This window comes from Meriones unguiculatus, chromosome 17, assembly GCF_030254825.1.
Source record: "Meriones unguiculatus strain TT.TT164.6M chromosome 17, Bangor_MerUng_6.1, whole genome shotgun sequence".
Lineage (NCBI taxonomy): Eukaryota > Metazoa > Chordata > Mammalia > Rodentia > Muridae > Meriones > Meriones unguiculatus.
Window position 1 is genome coordinate 96111848 of NC_083364.1, and position 25924 is coordinate 96137771.

The 25924-nt window shown below is 42.0% G+C and overlaps 1 protein-coding gene across 9 annotated transcripts in view; it reads left to right on the forward strand.

Annotated features, from left to right (window-relative positions):
- The window catches only part of Ttc3 (tetratricopeptide repeat domain 3), a 96357-nt gene that overhangs the window by 15223 nt on the left and 55210 nt on the right, over positions 1 to 25924 (forward strand). For 6 of the 9 annotated variants that reach the window (XM_060370788.1, XM_060370790.1, XM_060370789.1 and 3 more), the window contains 10 exons: positions 1262 to 1315; positions 2243 to 2363; positions 4294 to 4379; positions 6017 to 6111; positions 6697 to 6759; positions 17225 to 17279; positions 22211 to 22373; positions 23516 to 23561; positions 24585 to 24708; positions 25734 to 25797. In XM_060370788.1, the coding sequence (XP_060226771.1) occupies positions 1262 to 1315; positions 2243 to 2363; positions 4294 to 4379; positions 6017 to 6111; positions 6697 to 6759; positions 17225 to 17279; positions 22211 to 22373; positions 23516 to 23561; positions 24585 to 24708; positions 25734 to 25797 (871 nt within the window). The remainder of the gene's footprint in view (positions 1 to 1261; positions 1316 to 2242; positions 2364 to 4293; positions 4380 to 6016; positions 6112 to 6696; positions 6760 to 17224; positions 17280 to 22210; positions 22374 to 23515; positions 23562 to 24584; positions 24709 to 25733; positions 25798 to 25924) is intronic. The other 3 variants (XM_060370791.1, XM_060370792.1, XM_060370793.1) reach the window with 3 other exon arrangements.

A 25924-nucleotide genomic window follows, 5' to 3' on the forward strand; every position in this document is an offset into this window, starting at 1 on the left:
AGCTGGAGTTCACCTGAGTCAGCGAGTCATGCTGTGCGGAAGTGGTGGGCTGTTACACTACGGACAAGGACTCTGTACTGGGAGTGACCTTGTCAGGGCCAACTTGAGGGGTGGTTGGTCCCGTGTTGTGGATCTGTCATATGGTTTTTCCTCTGGTACTGTTCTAGTTGAAGCTTACACTGGTGAAGGTGTTTGTTTCTTGCTGAAATTGCTCGTAACAGCAGGCCAATGATGCACACACCTTTGTTAGGCGTCCAGGTGTAATGAACTTCAAAAATGCGTACGTTTAAAAGCCAACAGTGTAATTTTCAACTAGAACTGCAGGCAATCAATTTCTGAATCGCTTCAGGATGCTGAAGGGACAAATTAACCTTGTGAGAGCCGCGACAAGTACGCGGCTGTGTGTGTAGGGAGTGCAGTCATGCATGCTGAGGACCGAGCCATCTGCCAGTTTCTGTGATGGGTTTAACACTGAGCATGGTGGTGCTGGCCAGTGTCTCGTGCACAAGAGACAGGGTAAACAGGGTTGTGTGAGGTCTGGCCAGTCCACGGCGGATGCTGTTCCTGCAGTATCTTCTGGTGAGTTACTGAGTACTGTAAAGCACTAGTAAGAAGGGTATTGTGCTAAGTAGCCAGCCTGTGGCATGGCTGCGTATCACTGCCGCGTGCTCTGTGCTGTACTGTTCCACGTGCCGTCCCTGCACAACTGCGGTGCAGTCTGTTTACTTAGGCATAAGCACACACTTGTGAGCACTGCCCTGGGAGCTCACAGTGGCTGGAATGTAATAGAGGCGACAAGTTTTCACGCTTGTCACAGTCTTAGGGGACTTTTTTCCTGTCCGTGGTTCCTTGTTAATTGACACTGTAGCTCACAGCTTTTCCTTCCGTGTAGGGGTTTTTTCTCTTTTCATTAGAAAGTGAAATTCCGAGGCTAGGAAGATGGCTAAGTGGTGGTTGGCTGTGCAGGATTGAGGACTGCAGCTCAGATGTCCAGCACTTCTGTACGTGCTGGCCAGACGTGGAGGCCAGCTTGTGTTCCAACACTGCAGAAGGCAGAAACTCGCTTGTCAGAGTAGGGCTGGCCAGCTAGGTGAGCGGAGTAGTGAGAGGCCCCTCCACACACAAGGGCGCTTGTCGTCGACCTCAGGCCTACACACACACATACATGCCCCCCCCCAGCCCCCAGGAAGAAAAAAAGAATTCAAATAAAATTGACAGAAGAAGGAAAAATGTGTGGTTTTTGTTCTTTTTTATTTTGCAGAATGATTCATTCCTTATTGAAGGCTTATTGAGAATTGGCTATAAAATAGAAAATGTAAGTGTTAATTAAAGACCCCAGCACACTCACTTCAGATGAATGAAACCCACTCTTGCTGCATGCTTCTCAGATAACGACTCCATACACCCGACCTTTTACATGTAGTGTTTGGTAATACCAGTTTCTGTGTATTAAATAAATGTTCTTATTTCACAGATCTGCCTCATTTTTAAAGTCATATGGAGTATAGTTTTAAGCCATTTACAAGTTATTCATTTTGTCATTAGATTATTTTCCTACCATATAATTCCTTCAGTGAAATTAAGTCCGTGGTATGATTGGTTTTTATTTTATTTTATTTTTTTATAATTGCTAGGTATTCCAGTTGCAAAGATAAGTCTGTTTGTAATCTTACTGGAGACATGACTGTCTGTACTTCTTTCAAGCCTAATACCAATATGGCAATTCAGCTGTTTATTTAGATTCTTAAAAATAAAACAAATAAAATAAAAGAATCTTCTTTGTGACCTCTTGAGTACAATGATCGCCCTTTTTTGCCCAGCCATATGTTTCTGTTGGTCTTAGAGACAGGTCATGTGGCCCAGTTCTGAGCCTTGCTCTGCGCCTTTATACTTTGTGGTCAGGATAGAGCCTTAGTTGACATGTGACCTGAGGGTGCTCATCTACCTTTATATTACTGTATTATCCTGCTGCCACAGCAGCTCAGGGTTAGAGATCTCAACTGCCATGTCTGTAATCATTGCAGAAGCATTCTTGATCTGTGAGAGTGGCCTACGGTCACTTAAGATACCTGTGAGAACACAGTGACTGTTCTTAACTTGTGTGTTGGAATCTAGCTGTTCACCACTGCATGACAGAGTAATGGCAGTAGGTGTTAATGATCTGAAATACTGTAGAGGGCAAGTTCGTAGTGCCATATAAATTTGGAATTAATGCTCATATGCCCTTCTTCTTTTGAAACAGAAAATCTTGGCAATGGAAGAAGCTTTAAATTGGATAAAATACACGGGTGATGTAACGATTCTACCGAAATTAGGATCAGTTGACAGTTGCTGGCCCATGTTAAGTATTTTCTTTACTGAATGTAAGTATGAGTGCTTTAAATGTTGAGTCTTGGTTAAATAATATTATTCAGCAAGATGAGATGTGTACCTCAACGATACTTGATTTATCTTAGGAATGGTCAAACTGTTTTTCTTCTAGCATAGTGTTCAAATAAGATAATTTTAATATTGCAGTAAGTTTATTCTCTACTTCTTTTATGGCATTATAGTCTTAAAGCTACTATGTACTGGATGCCATGTTGTTATAAAGAGCCCAGAGCTGGGGTTCTTGTGTACTGTCATTCATAAGTGAGAGTACAGAGCCTAACATGATTTTCATTTTCCTGATGCATCTGCTTTTTTCCAATATGGAACTGCCTTTTATAATTTTACTTTTAAAAATGTTTTACTTCAAAGCATTTGAATATTAGCAGTGTTTTAGGGTATGGTTAATAACCTTAAGACAGGAAATTCTTGGTCCCATAATAGATGAGCAGAAACTTGTCTTCTCCACTGAAAGAAGCATGCCCATTTTGTCTGTTGGTTTAGATGCTAGAAGTAACTAGAGACAGAACTTTGTGGTAGGGTTGTTGGACACTACTCTGGATATTACATCCAGAGAATAGAGTTTTTGTTTTCATCGCCATTTTGAAGACCTGTAATTACAGGGAAGGAGCAGCAGAGAAGCAGCTTTCCATATGGTGGGCACCGGTGTGGGCTCTTTGTGACTCTCTCTCATGTTCTTCAAGGTGGCTATAGTTGTCTTGTTTTCAGGGGTTAGATCAGTGGTTCTCAACCTGCAGGTTGACCCTTGGGGTCAAACATCTTTCCTCAGAAGGCGCCTCCTAAGACCATCTGCATATCAGATTTCATGATTGACAACAGCAGCAGCATTACCATTAGGAAGTAGCAATACATAACTATAGCTGGGGTCGCCACGACGTGAGGAAGTGTATGAAGGGTTGCAGCATGAGGAAGGTTGAGGACCACTGGGTGATTTTCCTCAGTCTTGTGGGTCCTGGAACCTACATGGGAGCCTTCTCGTAGTCTCTGGAATCAGAACACAGAATTTTGTTTTTGTTTTGTTTTCCCCTCACAACTTAGCTCTGTCTCATAATACTCTGTTTGGTGACCATCCCAGATCTTTCTCAAATCTTAAATGTTAAGTATCCTTTAATCTTGGAAATTAATGATTGGTTAAATAGAAGCTTAACTATAATTTTGGTGTAGTACATTTTTAAATCAGACTGAAAATCCTTTTTACAGCATAGCTTAAAGTGCAGAATTGAAGCTTGATAACCTTTAGAAACAAAGCTTGGTTATCTATTGCATTTTTATCAGTTTACTGAGGTTTTTGGTAGAATAGTTATTTGAAATATTCTTTACTGTTATTTCAAATACTTCTCACTAACATTTCTTGTGAAGGCAAATGATAAATAAAGCCTTTTAAATACTTCATTTGTTACAGTAAGTGCATTTTAGAAAGTGGTTTTCCAGGTTTTTGTTTTTACACATTTTTATTGAACATTCTTTCTGACACATTTAATACTTGATACTGTCTGTTGAATTGGCTTTGGTAATTCGTCATAGTATGTTATGAAAGAAGGAAGATTATCACTCCATTCATAATGTAATAATAAATTGTAATTGCTGGAAATAAAAGCGGATTTTATTCACAGAAATGATGGAGTGCCTTTCTGTTACTTTTTACCGTATTGATTGATTGAGGTCTTCAAGATAAATCCAGGATCTGAAATGTGTTAGGGAATTGCTGAATTGCTGAGCTACATCCTCGGCCCCAAGTTTTTACCCTGTAATATATTTGAATGATGACAAAAACATATATTATATTTAAAATGTCTAATAATAAAATGATAATAATAAACTTACCTGTATAAGCCAAGAATTAGAGTATTATCAATACCAGTTTAAAACTAATATTCTCTTTCACTTTCCTAATACAAATTTCAGATAAGTATCATATTACTAAGGTTGTAACTGAAAACTGCAACTTACTTGAAGAATTTAGAAGGCACAGTTGTATGCAGTGTGTGAAGGTATGAATGCTTTAATAGTTGTTAAGACATTAATAATAAAGTTGTAGAAAATAAAAAAAAATACTAGGACTACTGGAAAGTAATGTGCTTAAGGAAAACTGTTAAGGAATTTTGATTCATAATATTGTTAAGAAGGAATAGTATCTTAATCAAAAATTTCTAGTGATTTAAAAATTAGATTTTTTTTCAACCAGATGTGTCCTCTATTAAGATTTTCTTTGGTAATAGCCTTACTGAGAGACAGACGGTGTGCCACAGTTCACTTTTCAGAGGAAGTGCAGACTCCTAGCTCAATTTTAAAGAAAATATTCAGAAGATATTTAGTGTTCTGTAGGATTTTATAATTAAAACCATTGACATCAATTTTCATTAATCAAAAAATATGAGTATCTGAAATGAAAAATGTTGTTGTACATGAAGCATTTTCATGTATATTCTTGCTAACCTGCTGCATTAATTTTAGCAGTTAGTCAACATTGCCTGCGAGTTAATGTATATATTAACATGACAGCCATGTGAGTTTATATGTATATATTGAGATGCCAAGGACTGTTGGATAAGACTACACTTTCTAATAATCTAAAGCTACAATTTTATCATGCATCTCTTATTTATATGTGTGTATTTATATATGTGTGCATGTCTGTATTTATTTATTTATTTATATTTTTGAGACAGGGTTTTTCTGTGTTAGCCCTGGCTGTCCTGGAGCTTGCTCTAGGGGTTCAGGCTGGCCTTGAACCCACAAAAACCCACCTGCCTCTGCCTCATGAGTGCCTGGGATTAAAGGGATATGCTACCACTGCCAGGCGCGTCTTGTTTTTAGCCTGTTACACCTCATGAATAAGTTTTATTTAAAAGTGTGCCTAAGGAATACTGTACATAATGTGTTGGTCCGAGCTTTAAGTTCAGTAAGAGACCCCGTGTGAAGGGAATAAGTAGGAACACACAGAGGAGGACCCCATGACTGTACTTGCCTCCATGTGTGTGCACACACGGTACGAAACACATGTACCGTCCTCTCTGGATTCCTTCCTCTGACCTTTGCTTGCCTGTGCAAGGCCACGTGCACACACCTTCCAACATACAAGTGCGTATACCACATACAAGATAGCAGAGTTCCTGTCCTGTAGATGCCTTACAGTACCCAGGACCGTGGAATGATACTTATTTTAGCTGTACTGTATTTTAGAGGATGATGACAAAAACAAAAGTACGTGTTTAGTATATTTTTCCCCCCAGTTTTTCGTTTTGTTTTTTGAGACAAGGTTTCTCTGTGTAGCATGGCTGTCCTGGACTTGCTTTGTAGAGCAGGCTGGCCTTGAACTCACAAAGATCCACCTGCCTCTGCCTCCCTGAGTGCTGGGATTACAGGTGTGTACCACCACCACCTAGCCTTCCAGATATTTTTTTTTATCTGTGCAGGACTGAATCTGCAGATGCAGAAACCATGGGTATGGTTTCAGTACTAAGTGAGTATATCAAAATACTAGAGATGTCATTCTTCTTTTCTGTGTACATGATCCTGTGCTGCTCTGAGAGCAAGGACAGAAATCAGGATCTGTGTCCCCTGTGTGTTGGGCTCTTGATTGTCTTTGGAGGGCACTGATGGATCTTCTTTCCCTTTGGTTTCTCAGCAAGGAGAACTGATGAAAATGAGAGGAAACGACGAGTTTTCCAAACAAAAATTTGAATTAGCTGTCATTTATTACACCAGAGCCATTGAATATAGGTAAGAGCAAAGCAGAAAAATAAACCCTTCTCATGTGCAGAGCAGAGTAGGTGGATTACAGTGTCCTCCGTGTGGAGCAGGCTCTCTCACCTGCAGGAGCCGGCCAGGCAGCTCAGGCCTGTCGGCGAGCACAGTGCCTTTCCCCGCTGTGCCCTGTGTTCAGGCTTCCCTACAGACAGAGCCAGACAGTGAAAGTTAATGCAGTCCCTCTATGGGCATTGCAAGTTTCTTTTGTTTTAGTTCTTTGTTGAAGCGCCCAGTGCTGACTACATGAGTGCGCGCGTCTTCAACAGTTCCATAGTTCGGAGTCGCCTAGATCTTTAATAATGGTGACATTATCTAGTTCTCACAACAGCCCTGTGAGGTAGACACTTCAGTAGTTTATTTTCATTTCTTTGGAGCAAGGTACGGAGAATGTTAAAAACCGTAATTTTAGTCAGTTAAGGCTCCAAATCCTGTGTTCTTTCTGTTCTGAATATAGTTGTAAAGCTTTAAGAAGATTTTTTTTAATGTCTTATGTTTGCAGTGTGATTTTTGTTTGTTTCAGATATGTGTTTTACTGACTAAATGTTGCTTCTTTTTAAGACCTGAAAACCATCTTCTTTATGGTAACCGAGCTCTCTGTTTTCTTCGTATGGGACAGTTTCGGTAAGTTGGTTAATTACTAATTACTGAATTATTAGGCCTAGTACCTATTTTAGGGAACATACCTGTTTTGTAGGTATGCAAGAAAACCCTGAATAGTTCTTTGTGTGAAACAGTTAAATGGGGAAAAACAGGTTTTATTTATAATGGCTGCAGCAGAATGCAAGCATATGTCCCAAGTCATTTTAAGTACTTGACATGTTATTGAAGTCACAGCACCCTTCTGGTCATGTTACGTTATTTTTCACATTTTACTGGACAGCTACAGCCAGTGAGTGGTGATGCTGAGATTTAAACACAGACCATGCTGATGATACCAACATTGTAATGTTTGTGGTATATTCCATCCTTTTGCTCTATCTAACTTTCATAGTGTACTTTTGCTGTTTATTTTGTCTTGTTAGATAAAATTAAATAAACATCTTTATAAGTGAAAAAATGTATAGAAAATTAGTGGTATTTATGGAATATAATCATAATTAATTTAGTTTCTTATGTTGAATTTGAACTTTGCCTTTATGAGTTGAGAAAAACTATTGTGATTTTTTTTGCCCTTCATTTAAAAAATTTTAGTATATAAATTAAGTGTTAGCATGTATAAATAATATATAAGCAATATAGACTGTTGTGTTCAATTATGCCCTGCCTTATTTTAAGAGAGTGGATCCAGAAATACATCCTTGCAGAAAAAAATACTCAAAACACATTAAACTAGAAAACCCAAGTTAGAACCTGGGACCCTCAAAACAAGGCTGCCTGGCCTAAGGTCTTGCATAGATATTAGTTATAAGTCATTTTTGCCTTTGACTTTCTGCTCCCTAAAATAAAGAAGGAAAACATGAAAAGTCATGAAATTCTCATTCTTCGTAAATGTTTATAGCAGTTGCTTGGTTGAAAGTGGTTCCCTCACACTTACCTTAGAAATTACTCATGTAGACCAGTAGTGATGTTAATTAAGTGATAGAGAAAAATTCTAGAGGTGATAGGAAAAACTCGAAAACGCAGTGTGGGTTTTCAGTTTCTCTGTGGAGACATGAACGCTGAAAAATCCTGTGCTAGCCGTTTCTTAGTAAAGCGTTTACTTGGGATGTGGGGGAGCGGGAGTGGGAAAGGTGTAGTATCTGCCAAGTGTGTAGCTTTAAAAAGTAACATTTATGTGTTTCTCTTTTATTATAAACAGAACACATTCTCATGGTAGAAAATTTGGAAAATACAAGAGTTTAAAAAGAAGAAAATAAGTATCACCAGTAATCCCAGCACCTTGGAGAATACCGCTGTATTAACGTTATGCAGCTGTTAGATGGCTTAAGCCGTGGATAATCCGAGGCTAGACTAGAGGAATGGATGGCTTGACAGTCTGCCACCAGTACCACTGTTCTCACCTGGTTCTGACAAGAAATGAGCTGCAAATGTCTAGGTTATTGTTTCTGGCTAGGTCAAGAGTTAACAGATAATCGGAACTGTTGGAAGGTGAATTTGTGTGTGTTCAAGATCAGATAAATAGGTTTCTGATGTGGCTAGTCTCTTGTGAAAACTGAGATGTCTAACTGAAATCTTGCCAGGCTGAGGGTCATCTACTCTCCAGCCCTGAGAGCTGAGAGGCAAGCCAGGCTGATTGTGCCTCTCTGAGGACTTGAGAGATAGACCCGTGAGGAGGATCTTCCTCAACCCTACTGCACAAAGAGGTGACGGCAGCCAAGCCTCCAGATAGTGTGAGGGGAAGGCTGAGACTAGGACAGTGCACCCATGTGTGTGCTTTGCTAATGTTGTGAGAACGTGGCAGCTTAGTGTATGCAGAGTCGCTGGCTTGTATCAGGCAGTCACCAGCACATACCTGCTGCTTTGACATACAGAACTGTGCTCACCAGTTTTGCCTCCTACCTTCTCACACATTGCTAATATGGTTGTGCCCGGTAGCCGTGAGCTTTCCTGGCCTTTTTCCTCCTGATGCAGTGACTAGATGATGTGGCGTAGGAGCTGCTCCTGGTTGAGATGTCTGCGGGCAGCGTTCTTGCTCCAAGAACAACTTTTAACAGCTGGGTTCCCGAGGCTGACACACTGTGCAGTTCTCACATCCCATGGGTGCCAGCGAGGCCTGCCATGGGGATCTGGGCAGTCAGCTGCAGGGACAGCTGGAGGTAACGTTGCCCACTAAGCCTGGGGCACAGTGTTGACCCCAGTCGCTCACAAGGCCAGACCGCCTCCTTGTTATAAAAGCAGGAACTGAAGTATAAAAGTACTGAAGTGGAAAATGATGAAAGGCTTAAATGAATGCTAAAATGCATTAGTGAGTATAAGATTCTAAAATGTTAGAAAATGAAAAATTACATTAAAAAAAACTCCAGCGAGACTACACTCTTAAAAAAGTAAAGATACATTGACTTACGACAGGCGCTGTCCTGAGTTCTTTATGCGTAATTATTCCTAAAATCCTTCACAGCCATGGGAGGTAGTTGCTGCTGTCTCTTTCAGATGAGAAAACAGGTACAGTGAGGCCCAGCAGGGCCCAGGAATGCTTAGATAAGTGTGACGAGTCCAGAGGTTGAGTTCAGCTTACCTGCATGTGGTTTCTGTTGTGAACACTTGGGAAGGTAACACCGTACAACGGCAATGTGAACACTGGAGAGATCTTAAATGAACCCAATAGTCACACATTTATGAGGACCTGCGTACCCTTACGTAACATGCAGATTAAAAACTACAAGTTTCTCTTTCATACCCATCAGATTGGCAAAAGCTTAAAACCTTCGTAATATCAAGTATTTGAGGATGTGGAGCAAAGGAAACTTTGGTGCTCGGCTGGAGAAGGTGTAAGTGTGTCCAGTCACTGTGGCGAGCAGTCTGAGAAGGTGAAGAGATGCACACTCTGCAGGCCACGCCTAGGGTCAGCCCTTCCCAGCTGTCAGACGTGTACCCACGAAGACACGTGCAAGCCTCCACGTAGCATTGTGTAAAGATGTGCAAACCACATAAATGTCTATCAGCAGGGGAATGGATAAATGAATTATGCTGTATTCATACAAAGACGTTTCAAATAGTGCCTAACATGAGTGCAATGTTGAGTATCAAGCAAGTTGCAGAATATTTGTACAGTGTGATGCCATTTATATACTGTTAAAGACATACAAAACAATGTGTACGTTCATATTAATATGAAATATGAATTTCAAAGACTTAAAAATGTGTGGGCATGTTATAAACCAAATGAGTGGCTATCTCTGGGGAGAGAAGGAGGGAAAAGGGTTTTGAGATGGGAGAGTTGGCACACAGTGGGTGTCAACTCTTAACAAACCTGCAAATAAAAAGCTGGAGTAATTATGGCAAAATGTTATTTTCTTGCTAAGTTGGTACATGCGTGTTCATGCTGTGTTCTGAATTGTGTGTACTTGAAGTACTTGACAAAAAGTAAAGCAAAGCAAGTATTATTTAAAACACACATAGAAGGGGAAAAAAAAGCAGTGAAACATCGAGGTTAGCATGAGAAATAATCTTGAAAAGAGAGAAACACCGTCATGTTATGGTTAGTGGTGCAAAGAAGAAAGCCAGAGTTAAGAGGCGTGTGGGCTGGGAAACAGATGCTCATCCTGAAGTGATCAAGGAATCTGATGGTTGTAATCTGAAATAAACACTCGCTCAGAGGGCTCTGTGAGAGGCCCTGGGGCCTGAGAGCCATGTGCACCCCCTTGGGCTGGATGTTGTGCTTGTAAGATGGAGAGCTGGGGTTTTTCCTGCTGCTTCATCTTTGCCCTCACAACCCTGAGTCTGAGGGTACTCTATGAACCCCAGGGCGCTCCTGACTTGGATGAGAGTCTTCGTTGTTTTGGTGTGGTAGAGGCATACTTTTCAGTACAGTTTGTAACAGTAGTCATTAATACAGTGATAGTTGTGATTGAAATAACCAGAAAATTTCAGTGTCGTTCATAGGAAAAGGCATTAAGACATGTCTAATTCAGGTGGTCACAAAAGCTCATCTAATGTACGTGAGTGAAGTTTGCTCGCTCTAATTCATTTTTGTAGAACTCGTGGGAAATAATGAACATTTCTAGGGGCAAGTATAGTTGGAGATGGGACATGAATCCCGAGTATTCTAGTTTGCTTTAAGCAATCCTTAACCTTTTACTATTTACCTATCTTTAATGTTCCTTTCTGTCAGACTCCAGATATTGTTTGTATAGCAGAGAGAATTTAAGCCCTGTTGATTTGTTTTCTGGATTTCTGAGATCAGAGGTATAGTGACTTAACCATGCTTTTGTGAGAATTTCCTTTTCCTGTGAGTGAGTGAGTGAGTGAGTGAGTGAGTGAGAGAGACACACACAGACTGTGACTGTGTGTGTGCATGTGCCTTCTGCGAGGGCCCACAGCTTTAGTTTTAGTGTGTGCTGTTTGAATTATTCATCCGTTCTCTCTTCATCGCATGGTCTGCTTTTATTTAGAAGCATTGAAGTTGCCCTTGAAGAGAACACGATGCCAGTCTTGGGGGAGATGTACCCCTTTTAAAAAGACGCCATCTTGTTTTATATGTTGAGTGTTTTCCTGCATTTTGTATGTGCACCACATGCGCATCTTACCAGATCCCAAGAATTGGAGTTACAGACGCTTGTTAGCTGTCTTACGGGTTCTGGGGACTGAACCCAGGTCCTCTGTGAGAGCAGCAAATACTCTTAACCACTGAGTTATCTCTCCTACCCATACCCTCTCTTTTTAAAATAAATACACCTTTTGAGCTGAAAAGAATCCACTGACAGTTCTTGTGTGGTTACTCATTTCCTATTCTCTTCGGATCCTATGTGTTCCCGCCATACCTCATGTTTATAGATGTGCTCATGTTGAACCCAGTGGATCTCCAGTTCATAAATCAGAATATAGGCAGTTTGAGCCACACCCTAAAAACACTGAGTGGAAAACATACTACCCTGCACGTGCGGTTGTACAGTTTATGTTTTTCCATCTCAGCCTTAGAACTTGAATATTCGTGTCTATCAAGATCTTGTTCTGGATACTCGAGTGATCCATCAGATCGTGTTGATCCATGTTTTGAATAGGCCACTTGAATTAGTCTATAGACTGCTTATAAATTATGTTAGGATATAGATTATTTTCAGTTAATTATAGGCAGGTTTTTAGTGACTGTCATTTACTTATCCTCGGTGTTCAGGTACTGATGTCTGTTGGATATTCATGATAATCTTCCTCTGCTCTGTTAGATGAAGGGGCATGAAAAGTTTTAAATCTAGGCACTTGGATTTAGAATATCCTGCTTCTCTGAATGGTTGTTAGTCACTGTATATTTGATGATAGCTGAGTGAATTTTGTTTGTGGTGTAATAGTAACGTTAAGCTACTTGGGAAATAGTTGTTTCTTTGTTAATCTAGTTGGACTGTGAAAGTAATGTTTAATAATCCTAGGGGGAAGATCCTTGACAGCCAGCAGCGTTCGTGTGTACTCCATGTGTGCATACATACTGTATTTTGAGAGAATTGGTAAATAGCATTTTTTTCCCATGCCTTCTTCAGAGGCACTTAAGAGAGGAGTGTGGAGTGTGAGCTCCTGGTGACCATATACCCCCTGTGTCACTGTGCAGACCCTGGGACTTAGGCCTTAAGTCTGGTGGTTAAATGGTTCATTACTGATTCACCCACAGTCACAGCTGAAGCAGGCAGCCAGGGCCTGTGAACTCTAAGCCTCAAAGAAAGGGTACCCTGAGGGTCTGTGGTTAAGGTCCCAGAATAAGGAAAAAAATAAAAAAATCAAAAACCAGTATTATATGTAAAGTGTTAGATTAAGGCATGTCTGGGGAAATAAGTAAACAGCTTTTGTAATAATTACAGTATGTTGGAACACTTAAGCTAGAACACAGTCCTCAGTGGCTAATGGAAGTCAGTAGGTCACAGATTGGTACTGCACAGTGTCAGCCCAGCTCTCTGCTGCTGTGGTCTGGATAAGCAGCATTGCGACCAGTTACAAGATCTGGCCCCGTGCTGGGAATTGACTAGTTTAACTCACCTTCACACGTTACCAAATAGGTTATTTGTAATGTGTGTTGTTGGAATGACTGACAACACTGTTAGGGTTCACGATATTAATACTGTTCACCTGATGGGTGATGACAGAAATGAGCATAGAGGCATGGTCCCTGAGCTGGCCAGTGAGCCAGCAGTGTGAAGGCTGGAGCGTGACGCCGTGGGTTGTCTTGAGGAAGCTGGTAGTGTACCATGTGACCTGAAGTGCAGACATGAGCAAGGGTGGTCAGGGCCTAGACTTTGCAGGTTACCTCACGGCTCTTGCGTTGAAAGAGGTGGTAAGATGCCAGAGAGTTTCAGGTGAGATGATGGTGTTACCTTAGTACCTTTAAAACAGCTTGTTCTGCCTACAGAAACCTGCTCTGGAGGGCTGCACCAAGGCTGAGGCTGGGAGGCTTTCAGAGGGCTCCAGGCTGGAGGAAGGTAGCTACAGTAGACATGGAAAAGTGAGAAGATTCAGGATATTTAGAGGTCAGGGTGACAGAAATGGCCCATGGTTTAGTGCTGGGATGTGAGGAAGGAGCCTGGTTTGTGTTCTTAACAGTTCTTGGATTTGGGCCCACTTAATAACAGTGCGGAGTCTTCGGAAAAGGAGTACCTTTCTAGGAGGTAGACTATCTATATGTCATCTGTCTTGCTATCATCTATCTGTCCATATATACATCTGTATGCGAATGCACACAACATAAAATAACACTGAAGATACACACACAGTGAGTGGAAATACCTGGGAAACATCCAGAATGGAATATTGTGTGGAGGTGAAACTGAAGAGTAGATGTCATGTTTGGGAGAGATGTCCAAGATGATTGAATTTGGAGATACAGTTAGTTGATTTGTCTTAGGAAAGTAGGCTTCACCCTTAATATTGGAATCCTTTGAAGTTTGACTCCCAAGCATTCTGGTTTAACAATATGGTAGAGCTTGCCCAGTGGGCTTTTTGAAGCTTCTCCAGTAATTAACGTTATTGTAGGCCCTGCAGCCCTTTACGAGAGCCAAGAGAGAAGATGAACCTCGAGTGTCTGTCGGTGGTGGATGAGACCAGCCCTGGAGACAAGTGGGAGAAGACAGCAGGGTCTGGCTGCCAAGGCATCTGAGAGCGTTTGGGTTCAGGAATATGAGCTTCTTTCAGTGCCGGAGGAGCTGTCAGTGGAAGGCTTGGAGCAGAGCGTGGTTGGTGTGAGCTGAGAACTCTGAGGAGCTGAGGACAGTAGGAGTAGGCGTCTTCCAAAAGTGCTTGGAGGCAGGGACTAGAAGCCTGAAGACTGCTTTAGGTCCGGGAACATGGTGAAGAGATGTAATTCCCAGCCTCCTGAGGAGGCTGGCTCTAGGCTGTATGTGGCAGCTCAGCACGGCATCTAAGGTCTGGGCTTTCAGCCTAAATGACTTGGTCAGAAAGCTGCCACCCCACCCCCATGGTGCCAGGGAGACTCCAGTGACTGCTGTTAGGCCAACTGTCACGTTCTCCAGCAAAGCCAGGCATTTCTTGTGATCTTCTCAAAAGTAGTACACATCCTAGGAAATGTGTATCACGAGGGAGTAGACGGAATCTTTACAGGTTGTTCAACTTAAAAACAGCACCCAGATCACAGCATCACAGCAGTGCCCCAGCAACCCATGTTCTTCCTCTTCTTCACTGTCCCATCTGTCTTCCTATCAGTCTCTGGGGGGGTTTTATCTTTATGCCATCTAAATGGAGTCATGTAGTAGGTGCTCTTCTGTATTTGGTTCTCAGCAGTCTTCTGGGGTCCCTGTTGTTGCATGTGCTGTTAAAGTATTTGCCTGTGGCATGACTAGACCATAGTTTGTCAGTTGTGTCAGCGATGGGTGCTTGCTAAGTTTCTAGGTGGCTGTCCATGGCATCAGGTCCTGTTGGGTGTACAGTCAAGGACAGAGGGTGTGCTTGTAGTCTGCTCTAGTTCAGAACTTCCCTGTGATGGTCTTTCCCTCTGCTGCAGGGGCTGAATTTTGTTTAGGCTCAGCCCTCACTGACATTTACTTGTTTGTTTCATTTTAGACATGGTGAATGTGGAGTGGTGTAAGTGGAGTGTTAGTCTTCATTTGTGTAAGGTGGTTAAGAATACATGAGTGTTTCCTCAAATCTTACTGTCTATTTGAATGTCCTCTTTTGTGGAATGCCTTGTTGACCTTTTTTTCATTTTTAATTTTTATTAATTACAGTTTATTCACTTTGTATCCCCCCTGTAGCTCCCTCCTCCCCTCCCAATCCCACCCTTCTTGCCCCTTCTCCACCATGTCCCTCACCAAGTCCACTGATGGGGGAGGTCTTCCTCTCCTTTCCTCTGACCCTAGCCTGTCAGGTCTCATCAGGAGTGGCTGCTTTGTCTTTCTCTGTGGCCCGGTAAGGCTGCTCCCCCCGCCCCCCAGGAGGAGGTGATGAAAGAGCAGGCCAATCAGTTCATGTCAGAGACAGTCCCTGTTCCCATTACTATGGAACCCACTGAACTGCCATGGGCTACATCTGTGCAAGGGTTCTAGGTTATCTCCATGAATGGTCCTTGGAGTAAACCTTTTTTTATTTTTTAAGATTTATTTATTATTTATACAGTATTTTGTCTGCTCGTACACCTACAGACAGGAAAAGGGCACCAGATCTTATTGTAGATGGTTGTGAGCCACCGTGTGGGTGCCGGGAATTGAACTCAGGACCTCTCTGGAAGAGCATTCTTCTAACCTCTGAGCAGTCTCTCCAGCCCCTGCTGACCTTTTGTTATCCTTTCCCCCTGAGGTGAATGTCTTTCTGTCACTTTTGTAGTCTGATTGTGAATCACTGAGACATGTGTCTTGCAAGTATCTTCACACTCTCAGTACCTTGTCCTTTCAGTACTCGTTTTCTTTTTTCCACCAGAAGCTGTGAATTTTAGGAATAACAAAATGGTTCAGTGGGGATAGGCACTTGCCACTAAATTGGAAGATCAGACTTTGATCCCAAGATTTCACATGGTAGAGAACTCAGTCCTCTAAGCTGTCCTCCAACCTTACACTTGACAACACACACACACACACACACACACATACACGATTAGTTTTAGTATAGTGCAGTTTGTCAGGGTTTTTTTTTTTTTGTTTTTTTTTTTTTTTTCCTCACAGTAAACTTGTGTTGTTTTGGGTTGATAATCTTTGTCTGCTCTATGGCCACCATAGTGTTCTGTGTTTCTTCTGAAAGTGACTGTTCTGTGTCTGTCTCTCTCTTGCTAAGATTAGCCTGGCTACTTAGAATCACAGCCTCCTGGGCTTGGTTTTGCTGTTGCGCATGAGGCAGTGTTTGACATTTGTGTGAATTCTGAGTGGTTCAGCAGCACTTAGTAGCATTCTGTTTGCCCCATGCGCTGTGCTGTCATTGTCAGACATCAGTTTGTGTAGGATCTCATGCCTGTTCCTCCATCTTTTTCTGTTAATCTAGTTTTTTGTCTTTAGGAGATTTTAGTATTTTGGTTATTTCTTTTCTAATAATGTCCGATGGCATAAGTTACCTCATTTTGTTATTTAAATTTTTTTCAAGTACAATAAATTGATGGGACAATGAGCTGGTGAACAGCGAGTTCAAACCAGACATTGAGGCAGGAAGAAAAACAGACAAAGTGAGCTGGACAGCGAGAAAATAAAATACTTAAGCCAAGGGGGGGAGTAAGTGAGCCTACAGGGAAGAGCAGGGTGTCCGAACTAGTGCTTGGCTGCGGTAAGGACTTGCGAAACATGCTGTTGGGGAATGCCCCTGAAAGCACAGATCTAGGAGACAATTTAACAGTTACTAACTTAGTATGAACCTCAATAGAGCAGTTAGACCAGAACCACCATCCCATTCTACAGATGAGAAAGTGGGCCCAGAGCCAGTGACATTCCACAGCCCTGGGAGAAGCAGCAGTCCAAAGACTGGGGACTTGTCCTCAACCTGTGGCCTGTGACCCCTTCCCAGGGCTCACCTAAGACCATGGGAAAACACAGATATTTACATTATAGTTCATAACAGTAGCAAAATTTGTTATGAAGTAGCAGTGAACGGTATTAAAGGGTCACAGCATTGGGAAGGTTGAAACCACAGCTGTAGTGTGTGTAGCTTAACTGACGTGTTGTTGAGAGGCTTGGGAGTTAACGTGGTTGAGAGTCAGAAGTTGTGTTACAGGACAAACCGTGTAGAAGGTCTTGTGAATACGTCACACAGATGCTGAGAAGATGCATAAGGAATTCTAGAAACACTGAACGCGGGTCCTGGGTAGCTGTGGGATTCCTGGGGCCTTCTACCCTTTCTTTTATTTCTCTGCATTTTCTGACTGTGCTATTGTGGATATTTATCAGACGGATTAATTTTTTTTACTGCACTATATTCATGTAAAATTTGTAACATACAGGTAGATACATGACATTTAGAACTTTTGCCGTAATAGAATGAAATGTTCAAATATCGTATTTCTTGTTTTTCTTTTTAGAAATGCACTTAGTGATGGAAAGAGGGCCATTGTTTTGAAGAACACCTGGCCAAAGGTAGGCTTCTTCTGTATTCTACACCAAGCAAGCCCTTGAACCTTACTGTTGTGTGAAAATGGGTCTGTGGGATGTTTGTGTATATAAAAATGCTGGGTGACATTACAAAGAACTCAAGGACAGGAAGTGGGCTTAAGAGTTTATTGTCATTGCAAGGGTGGGGGCTGTGAGAGGTAGTGAGGAAAAACATCCTAGTTAGAAGCCCCAAGTTTAATGGGAGAAAGGGAATGATGGGGTGAAGGGGAGGAAGGAAGATCAAAGGGAAGAGAAGGAAGACAAAGGAAGCAGAAAGAGGGAGAGTGAGAGCCTCTTTCTTGCCTCAGGTTAGAAAAGGATTCCAAAGCTCCCAAGTTGAATCTACTTTTATTTAGGCACATCCATCACATTGTACAAGCATCCTCTCTCACTCAGCCCCAGGTTTCTTGGGTAGAATGGGGCACAAAATCAGCAGCAGAAAAAGCTCCACTTTGTTATAACTCACTGTATGGAGCTTAAAACTTGTGTTTGTCGAGACACGCCTGTACTAAGAGGCTAGTATGACATCATCTTTATGTAGATCCCACATGGAACTGATGGTTTGCACACTGGCTATGCAGAGCACTTTCAAAGCAGGTCAGAGATCTGATAGGAAAGTGGACCAGCACAAGTAAGTTTTCGCAGAACGCTAATCCTAATGACCAACAGAACTGAGAAACCAGGACTGGGGAAATGGCTAGTTAGGCGTGCCCGCCTCTGCTGCAAAGGGCAAGTTGAGTTCCTAGACCCGTGCCAGGTGCCCACAGCTGCTGTACTTCAGCTCTGGAGGGTTCACTGTCTCTTCTGGCTTCCCAGGCACCCTCCCTCCCCCACAGACACACACACAGGAACAATTTAAAAAGTGTAAATAAACCTTTTTGAAAGTGAGGGACTTGAATCTATTTCTCTGTTTCTAGTAAAGTTGTAGGGAATTTAAAAAACAGGGAAAAAAACTGAATGCAGCCGAGTAGGGGCCCTCAGGAGTACAGACGTCTATAGCCATCAGCACGTGGGGTGGGGTGGTAGTGCTGACAGGAGTTGGGGCGACTGCAGGCTCTGAGTGACGCACTCTTGGCGTGCTAACAGGAATTCAGTAAATGCTGAGTGTGAATTGCTTAAAACTTACTGGAAAGAAGTGTGGTATACACACCCCATCATTGTAGACTCTGTGTGTGTTTGCCTTAGAAAATCACTTGCTCCTTTGTGTATGTACCCTCATAGTTACTTGATTTCATATGCATGCACCCATAAAACTTTTTAGCATGTTTACACCTGGTAAAATGTGCAAAGTCATTGAAGCCTTTTCACTTTTGGTTTTATGTTGATTGATTGATTGTGGTAATGGGCATTGGACCTAGAGGACGACACGCTGACAAATTGCTCCTACGCTCTCCAACTCAGCCTTCTTTTCCTTTTTGAGAAAATGGTTTGATCAGGTTGCCTGGCTGTCCGTGAACTCACTTTGTGGTCTAGACAAGCCCTTGGGCTTGTCACCTTCCAACTCTCCTGAGTTGCTGAGGTTACTGGTCTCCGCCAGAAGACCTGTCTTACAGCATTCTTCTTGCCTGGTTGTCTTGTGATCAAGCATATGTAGATGGATGTGGTATTTTTACTTGATCAAAGCTATTACTCTGGCATGTCTTATGTGTTCGCATCTTGAACACCCTTCCTTTCCCACCTCACTCTGGCCATTCTTTAGCTGACTCACTCTGTTGTTTCTTTGATTCCTCACTTTCCTCATGTGCAGGAGCCATTTCACTTCACTTTTTTTCTTCTACCTTGAATGCTTTTCCTCAGCATTGCTGGCTCTTTTACTGCTGATCATTCTTTACTTAATGTCCCTTAGTCAGCTGTCTCCTGCCAGTCCTGACCCTTGGAGATATTTCCTATTCCCTTCTCTTCTTCTTTTCTCCCTTCTTTTTTTTTTTTTTAGCATGTAGCATTTTTTTAAAAAATTATACCATGTGTCTAGTTAAGTAACATTCTAAGGCAAGGTTTCTGTGACTTTTTTTTCTCTAGAATCTGAACTGTGTACACTAGAATTAAAGTTGTAAGGAGCAGTAGATGGATTAGAAATGAAACCAGTGGAATAGAGAACCTGAGAAACACAGAACAGCGTGGCCACAGCTGACCGCAGGGGCACAGGCAGGCCCTCGGTCCTGTCGCTGGCTTCATGAAGATGTCACCATATCCTATGTTGGAAATGAGTTGGCTGGCTTAGCAGTTTATATGGATTTTAAAAGTTGCTCAATGGAATGAGTAAACGCAAGCATAACAGGCTAAGAGAACACTCACCAACTTTAGATAGCCTTTGCTTCTGAGTAGGAAAGGGAAAGGAAATTAGCGAGTCACCAAGAAGGTTGCTGGTATAGTTCTGTGTGTTACATTTGTCTTTATCTTTCTATTTATTTATTTTGAATGGTGTAGGGCAGGTGAGGTGGACCACTGGGTAAAGGCGCTTGCCATGCGAGCCTGGTAACCTGAGCCCGTGTTGTGGAAGAAGAGAACTGACTGCTAAAACGCGTCTCCTGCCCTCCACATGTGCACTGTGGCGTTTGTGAGTGTGTGTGCACACACAGAGACATATGCACAGACACAAAATCATAGACAGACACATACACACGGACACAGATAGCGCACAGTACGTGCTCCAGCTAAGACATTGTCTGGAGTTGGACTCAGAGCAGCTGGTACTTGTGTTGAGGGTGCGCAGGGTCTTGCTGTTTTTGCTTGAAATAGAATTTTTTTGGTCACTGAAACTTGCATTTGGCGAATATTTAATTTTGTAAAACAAGTATTTTGTAAAACAAGCGAGAGGTAGAATTCTTAGTATAAAACCTAGATCATGGTAATAGTTTTCTAAAAATTGCTTGTAAACTTTTTAGGAGTACTAAGACTTACAATTTTTTTTCCCACCGAGTCAGGACCTTTCTAAGTACTTAATGCCCCCTTTTGTATGAAGAAGGCAGACCTGGAAGTCTTTCTGCAGCTTTTTTCTTTCTGGACTCCTACCGTTCCTTCCAGTGTGTCTCCTGTGTCCCTCCTCCTGTGCCGTGGTGTGCGCTCTCTCAGTCAGCTGGGGCAGGCTTAGGCTCGCACTCCTCTCCTCTCTTGTCTTACTCTGTTCTGTCGCTCCCAGTCAGGTCTTTTCGTAAGCCACAACTTCTGACCTTTTTTTCTGTTACTCCATCTTAGCTGAAACTGTGACTTGGAGCCTGGGCTCCTTGATTTTTAAGACTTTTCCTATGCAGTGAGAGCCTCAAGACCAAAGCAGTAGTCCAGGGACAAGACCCCCCTCGGTTACCTGAGGGGTGCCCTAAGTAGTCCTGAGGAGGTCAGGTGCCTCCCTGCCTGGAGGTTACTCACAGTGACCTGGAAACTAGCCAGTCCTGGGATCACAGCCATGCTTTCTCTCCACTGCACTGTCAGGGGAGAGTACTAGAATTGATGGTGCTGCCGTGACAAAAGAGTTAGAAATGACAGCCTCTAGTTGAAGGAGTAGGAGACCGGCAAGTAGTGGGGAATTTCTGCTTAATGTCATAGGTGACCAGAGTGCCAAAGGGAGAGTGGAACTTAGTAATTGGTTTCAAGAAAGAGACGCTTTTAAATTAAGCACAATTCAAAGCGATCCCATCAGTCATCGGGAGTTGAACTGTAGTCTATGGTTCAGGAAAAAGGACTGGATGGAATTGTTTGAGTAGGGCAGGGGGAACGATGAGAAACACTTACTGAGAGCATAGTTTGTGCTCTGTCATTTCTTGTCCTAGCTGTTTGACTCTTCTAAAGCAGTTGATCAGTGTCCAGAGCTAGGACTCTGACCTTGTAGTACACCTGAGGGATCTCAGCTGTCAAGAAACAGCATCCACCCTTGGCGACAAGCATTGTTTGACCAGGTCCCAGATGAGTCAGTGTCTTTGAACAGGCTGGATAAACTTCTGAAGAATTCACAGACAGGTCCCCAGGACATAGCACAGACTGCATACACACACACACACACACACACACACACACACATCACTGGCTTCTGTTAATGAAAACAGGTGTTCTCTGGTTTGTTGGTTGTTTTGTTTTGTTTTAATTTTGGGGGGGGCTGTTTTTGCTTTTTTAAATCTTGCTAAAACAAATGTTCTCAAAATAAATGGTAAATAAGATCTAGACAGGTGTCATGAAATCAGGCTCTTGGCTTTGCTTGTATGGTATGCTGCAGGTTCTAGCTTAGTTTGCTGGTAAAATCATCTTCTGGTAGAATATTTGTGCCTAAAATGGGAGTTTGAAATATGAGTAGCTTGAAGAGAGCTTTAATTGAGCTCTAGGTTTCTAGAATAGGAAGTTAATGTGTGCAACCAGAAAGGGTTTTTGGTTTTGTCACAACTAAAACCCTTCACACTGGAGTTAAGAGTAAACAGAACCAGTGGCTTTCAGACTTGTCTCACAGTAGGAGACTGTAGTCAGAGTTAGCACACAGGCAGATCAAAGGGAGGAGCAGTGCCAAGAGGAAGTGTCACGCATGCTGGTGGTGCCTTCTGGCTCCAGGAACTGTTTGACTTCTGAAGTGTAGGGAATGTCCTGGCTTGCTGCATTCAAATATCTTGAAAAAATTAAGTTTCTTTCCTATAACTAATGACTGATATACTTCATGTAGTAAAATAATTATTTCATTCCTTAATAGTAAACTATAAAAAAAAGTTATATTCCTTTCTGGGGGTTCACAAGTCTCTTTAAGAATAATGGTTTCTAGTTAATTAAATTACGTGCTTATTTATAACTTCTTATTTAGTTCATAAGCTACTTTATCTTATTTATTTATTTTTATTGATAAGCCTAAAGTAATCCATTTCAACCAAAATATTTTTCCTTCTCTTCTTTAACCTAAGCATATCTTTTGAGAAAAAATTAAATTTATCTTTTTGGAACAGGGTCATTATCGTTATTGTGATGCTCTTTCTATGCTGGGGGAATATGACTGGGCCCTGCAAGCAAACATAAAAGCTCAAAAACTCTGTAAAAATGACCCTGAGGGAATCAAGGATCTAATTCAGCAGCATGTAAAGTTACAAAAACAAATAGAAGACCTCCAAGGTATTTCACCTAAGATTTTTTTGGTTACAGTCAAATTCCCTTTAAGACTTTTGAAAATGGATTTCTTGGGTTAATGGAGGACCACACCAGTTCTCAAGTGTTTTGTACTTGTGCTATGATATCTTGGTGATGTCATTCAAGTCTTCTGTTTCTGTGTACAGCTATGATATTATGTTCACTTACGTAATTGAAAGTGATTTGTATATTTTAAACATAGTGATCAAGTTTTATTTGTTCTATAGAAAAATACTTCTTCCTATACTTTCTGATAAGTTTTTAAAAGAAATTTTTTTCTGTTAATTTCCTTAGAAAAGGCCCTTTAGCGTTGCTTGATGTTTTACACCAACTTTGCAACTAATTATGTAGCTGAACATCTGTCATCTATCTGTCCATCTGTCTATCTATCTGTCATCTGTCTATCTATCGTCTATCTTTCATCTGTCATATATGTCTATCATTATCTATATCATCTGTCTATCTGTCTATCATCTATCTGCCCATCTTTCTATCTATCATCTATCATCTGTCATATACCTATCATTATCTGTATCATCTATTCGTCTATCATCTATCATCAACTGTCTGTCTATAATCTATAATTATCTGTCATCTGTCTATCATCTGTCTGTCTGAGAACTTGGCTGTGCGCTTTAGGAATTACAAGTTCTCAATACTTAACTCATTCTGTGCTTGTTTTCTTTACTTACATGTTTTTCCTTCTCTGGTGCTTAGAATTCCTTATGCTGCACTTCCAGCATGTAGATCTTTCTCCTGTTATATTTTCCTTTGGGTGTTTAGTGTCTGTATAGCTGAGCGGTTCTGTTTATCCAGCCGCTGTTATCATCCAGCATAACGTGATTCCAAGATTGTGAGCTTCTTGAAGACAGGTGCTACCTGGTTCAAAGTTCTCTGTTGCTGGCATCTTATCAGTGATCACATGTAATGGGCTGTCTGACAGGATCGTGTAGCACTTTGTTGACAGCTTGAAATTAAAAGCATCTAGAATTGTAAACTTGCTAGAAGTTATTTTTCAGCTTTCAAACTTTAATGTTTTTAATTATCAGCTGAAAGAAATTTGAAAATCTTTTTGACACCTGTGGTCCCAGTCCATTGATCGCTGTGTGTGTGGTTGGCTTTTATAGGTCGGACATCAAATAAGAATCCAATTAAAGCTTTCTATGAAAGCAGGTGAGTTAATCCCAGGTCAGTGGCTGCCACTTGGAAAGGCTTTGTTCTGTGAATTTAAAGAGTCACAGTGCTTGTCACCGTCAGAGCTGACAGCGCCTGGATGTGGTGCCGGGAGTCAAACCCAGGGCTGTGTGCATGCGGCAGGTGCTCTGAGCTGCGTGCTCACTCACATAGTAGCAGCTTCTAATTAGCGTGGAAGAGAGGCTCTTCTTGGTTTTTTAGCTTATTGTATTTGGTGTGTGTGTGTGTGAACATGCACATGTTTGTGTGGGTGGGAGTGGTGTGTATGTGTGTGAATGGGTTAGTGTATGTGTGTGCGCAGGTGCACCTGTGGTATGTGTGCTTGTGTGTGAGTGTGCATGTGTGTGTGCATATGAGTGTGCCCACTTGTATTAGTGTCTTAAAAGCAGGTGACTTGGGAGTTGGTATAATACCTCTGTGGGAAAGAGTAAAATAAGATTTGAAGTTACCTGGCTTGAATGGGGACCAGTGTGGCCATATGGGTTCTAGCCAAGGAGTTGCTGCTATGCAGCTTGGCCTGGGCCCTTCTCCTCTGTCCTGGACACATGCCTCCCGGCCCCTTATTGTCTTTCAAAGGCTATGGATAAACTGCAGTGTGCTTACAGGTAAAGAAGTAGTAGCCAGGGCTCTGCAGTTGATCATCTGGCAGTTAAAGTAGATAGGGGAGGAAAAAGAATTTATCAAAACACACTGTTTAAAAATTTAAAAAGAATAAGAAATGTAAGCAAATCAAATCAACTTTTCTTGTGAAGCTTTTTATACACTTTGGTATCAGAGCTGTTGCTTCAGAAAGACTTAGTTATTACTGTTAGACCCAGAAACACTTGTCTTCAGCCACTTCGTTTTAGCACAGTTTCAGGGTAGCAGTCCTGTTGAGGTAGTTCCAGGTTGTGGTGCTCGGCTTTCCCGAGCGAGCTGTGGTGCCGCAGCTCGTGTGTGGAGCTCTGTGGACGGGTGTCAGTGCAGGGTGACGTGATGGTTCGTGTTGTTTGTCGCCTCCAGGGCTTACATACCTAGAAACTCATCAGCTCCTGCCTTTAGAACATCACTTAACTTTGTGGAAACAGAAAGAGGTTACAGGAAAACTAAGTACAGAATGGCAAATGGTGGCCATCAGAATCTAAAGGTAAGCTGAGCTAAAGCCTGCGGTTCTTTCCAGTGTGAGCGGCCTCACGTTTTACAGTGGTGCTTCGGTGGCAGACCTTTTGATGATGCGATTCTCCCACATCAGGCAACCTGGCTGTCTCATGCAGCTACATAAAGATAACATTTAAGTGTCACATGGCTTAATGCCAGTCATGTTACATGTTTTAAAAAGAATTTCCAAATGCTGCTTGCCAGTTAGCTCTGTCCGAGTGTCCTCCATTTCTGTCTCAGCCAGTCTCTTGGGAAGGAGTGACAGTCGAATCTACTAGTTGAGTCTCCGTTACTTTCTTCACAGTGATTCTGGCTTTTCTTTTCTTTCCTTTTCTCTTGTCCATCCCCCGGTTGTTGTTGTTGGGCTCCTAGGGGGCTCCTCTGCCCAGGTTGTGTCTGTCACTTTGCTGCCGTTGGCAGCCCTGACCCCAGCCATTAACCCAGTGTGTGTCAGCAAGTGTCTTGGTCTACCTTTTTTCTTTTTTCAGATTCCACAAGGCCTCTAGCCTGACTGTGAGCCCGATGTCTCAGATACACATGTCTGAGCTTTTCTCAGAGTTGTAGTATAAAAAGCTGAATTCCTATTTATGTTTGGCTTCCAGGTTTGAGGAAGGGAATAAAGGGGGGTAGGTGTTGGGTGGGTGATAGGCAGAGAAGGGAGGTTTTTGTTGTTGTTGTTGTTGTTTTGTTAAAACTTTACATATAGTTGTTTTGTGGATAATACAGAAAATGTCCAGAAAGTTTCGTTCAGTTGGGGGGACGAACAGGCGTTTTTTAACATCTACATCGGCGTCATGCCAGGCATCAGAAGGAGGGCCACCATTCACAAATTTGTCCTTTTTCTCGGTTCCCATTGTTTGTTATCATGCTTGTTTATACATTCAGGCATCATAACCAGCTGTATATTTTAGGTGCTTAAGTGAATCTTACCATATTCCGGTTAAATGTGTGTGATTGCTGATTCTTTGGCTGTATTATCTTTTAAAACCTCACTAGTTTTGTTTTCATGGGCAGGTGGCAGATGAGGCTTTGAAGGGAGACGATTGTGACTGTCATCCTGAATTTCTGCCACCTCCAAGTGAGTAGTCTTTCACTCATTATTGCCACCCAAACCTCTGTGCCTGGGAGTTTGTGCAGGCTTCACTTGGTTTTGTTCTAGGTCTTTGACGTGGTGATACTTGTAATATGTAATAGTGAGAAGTAGT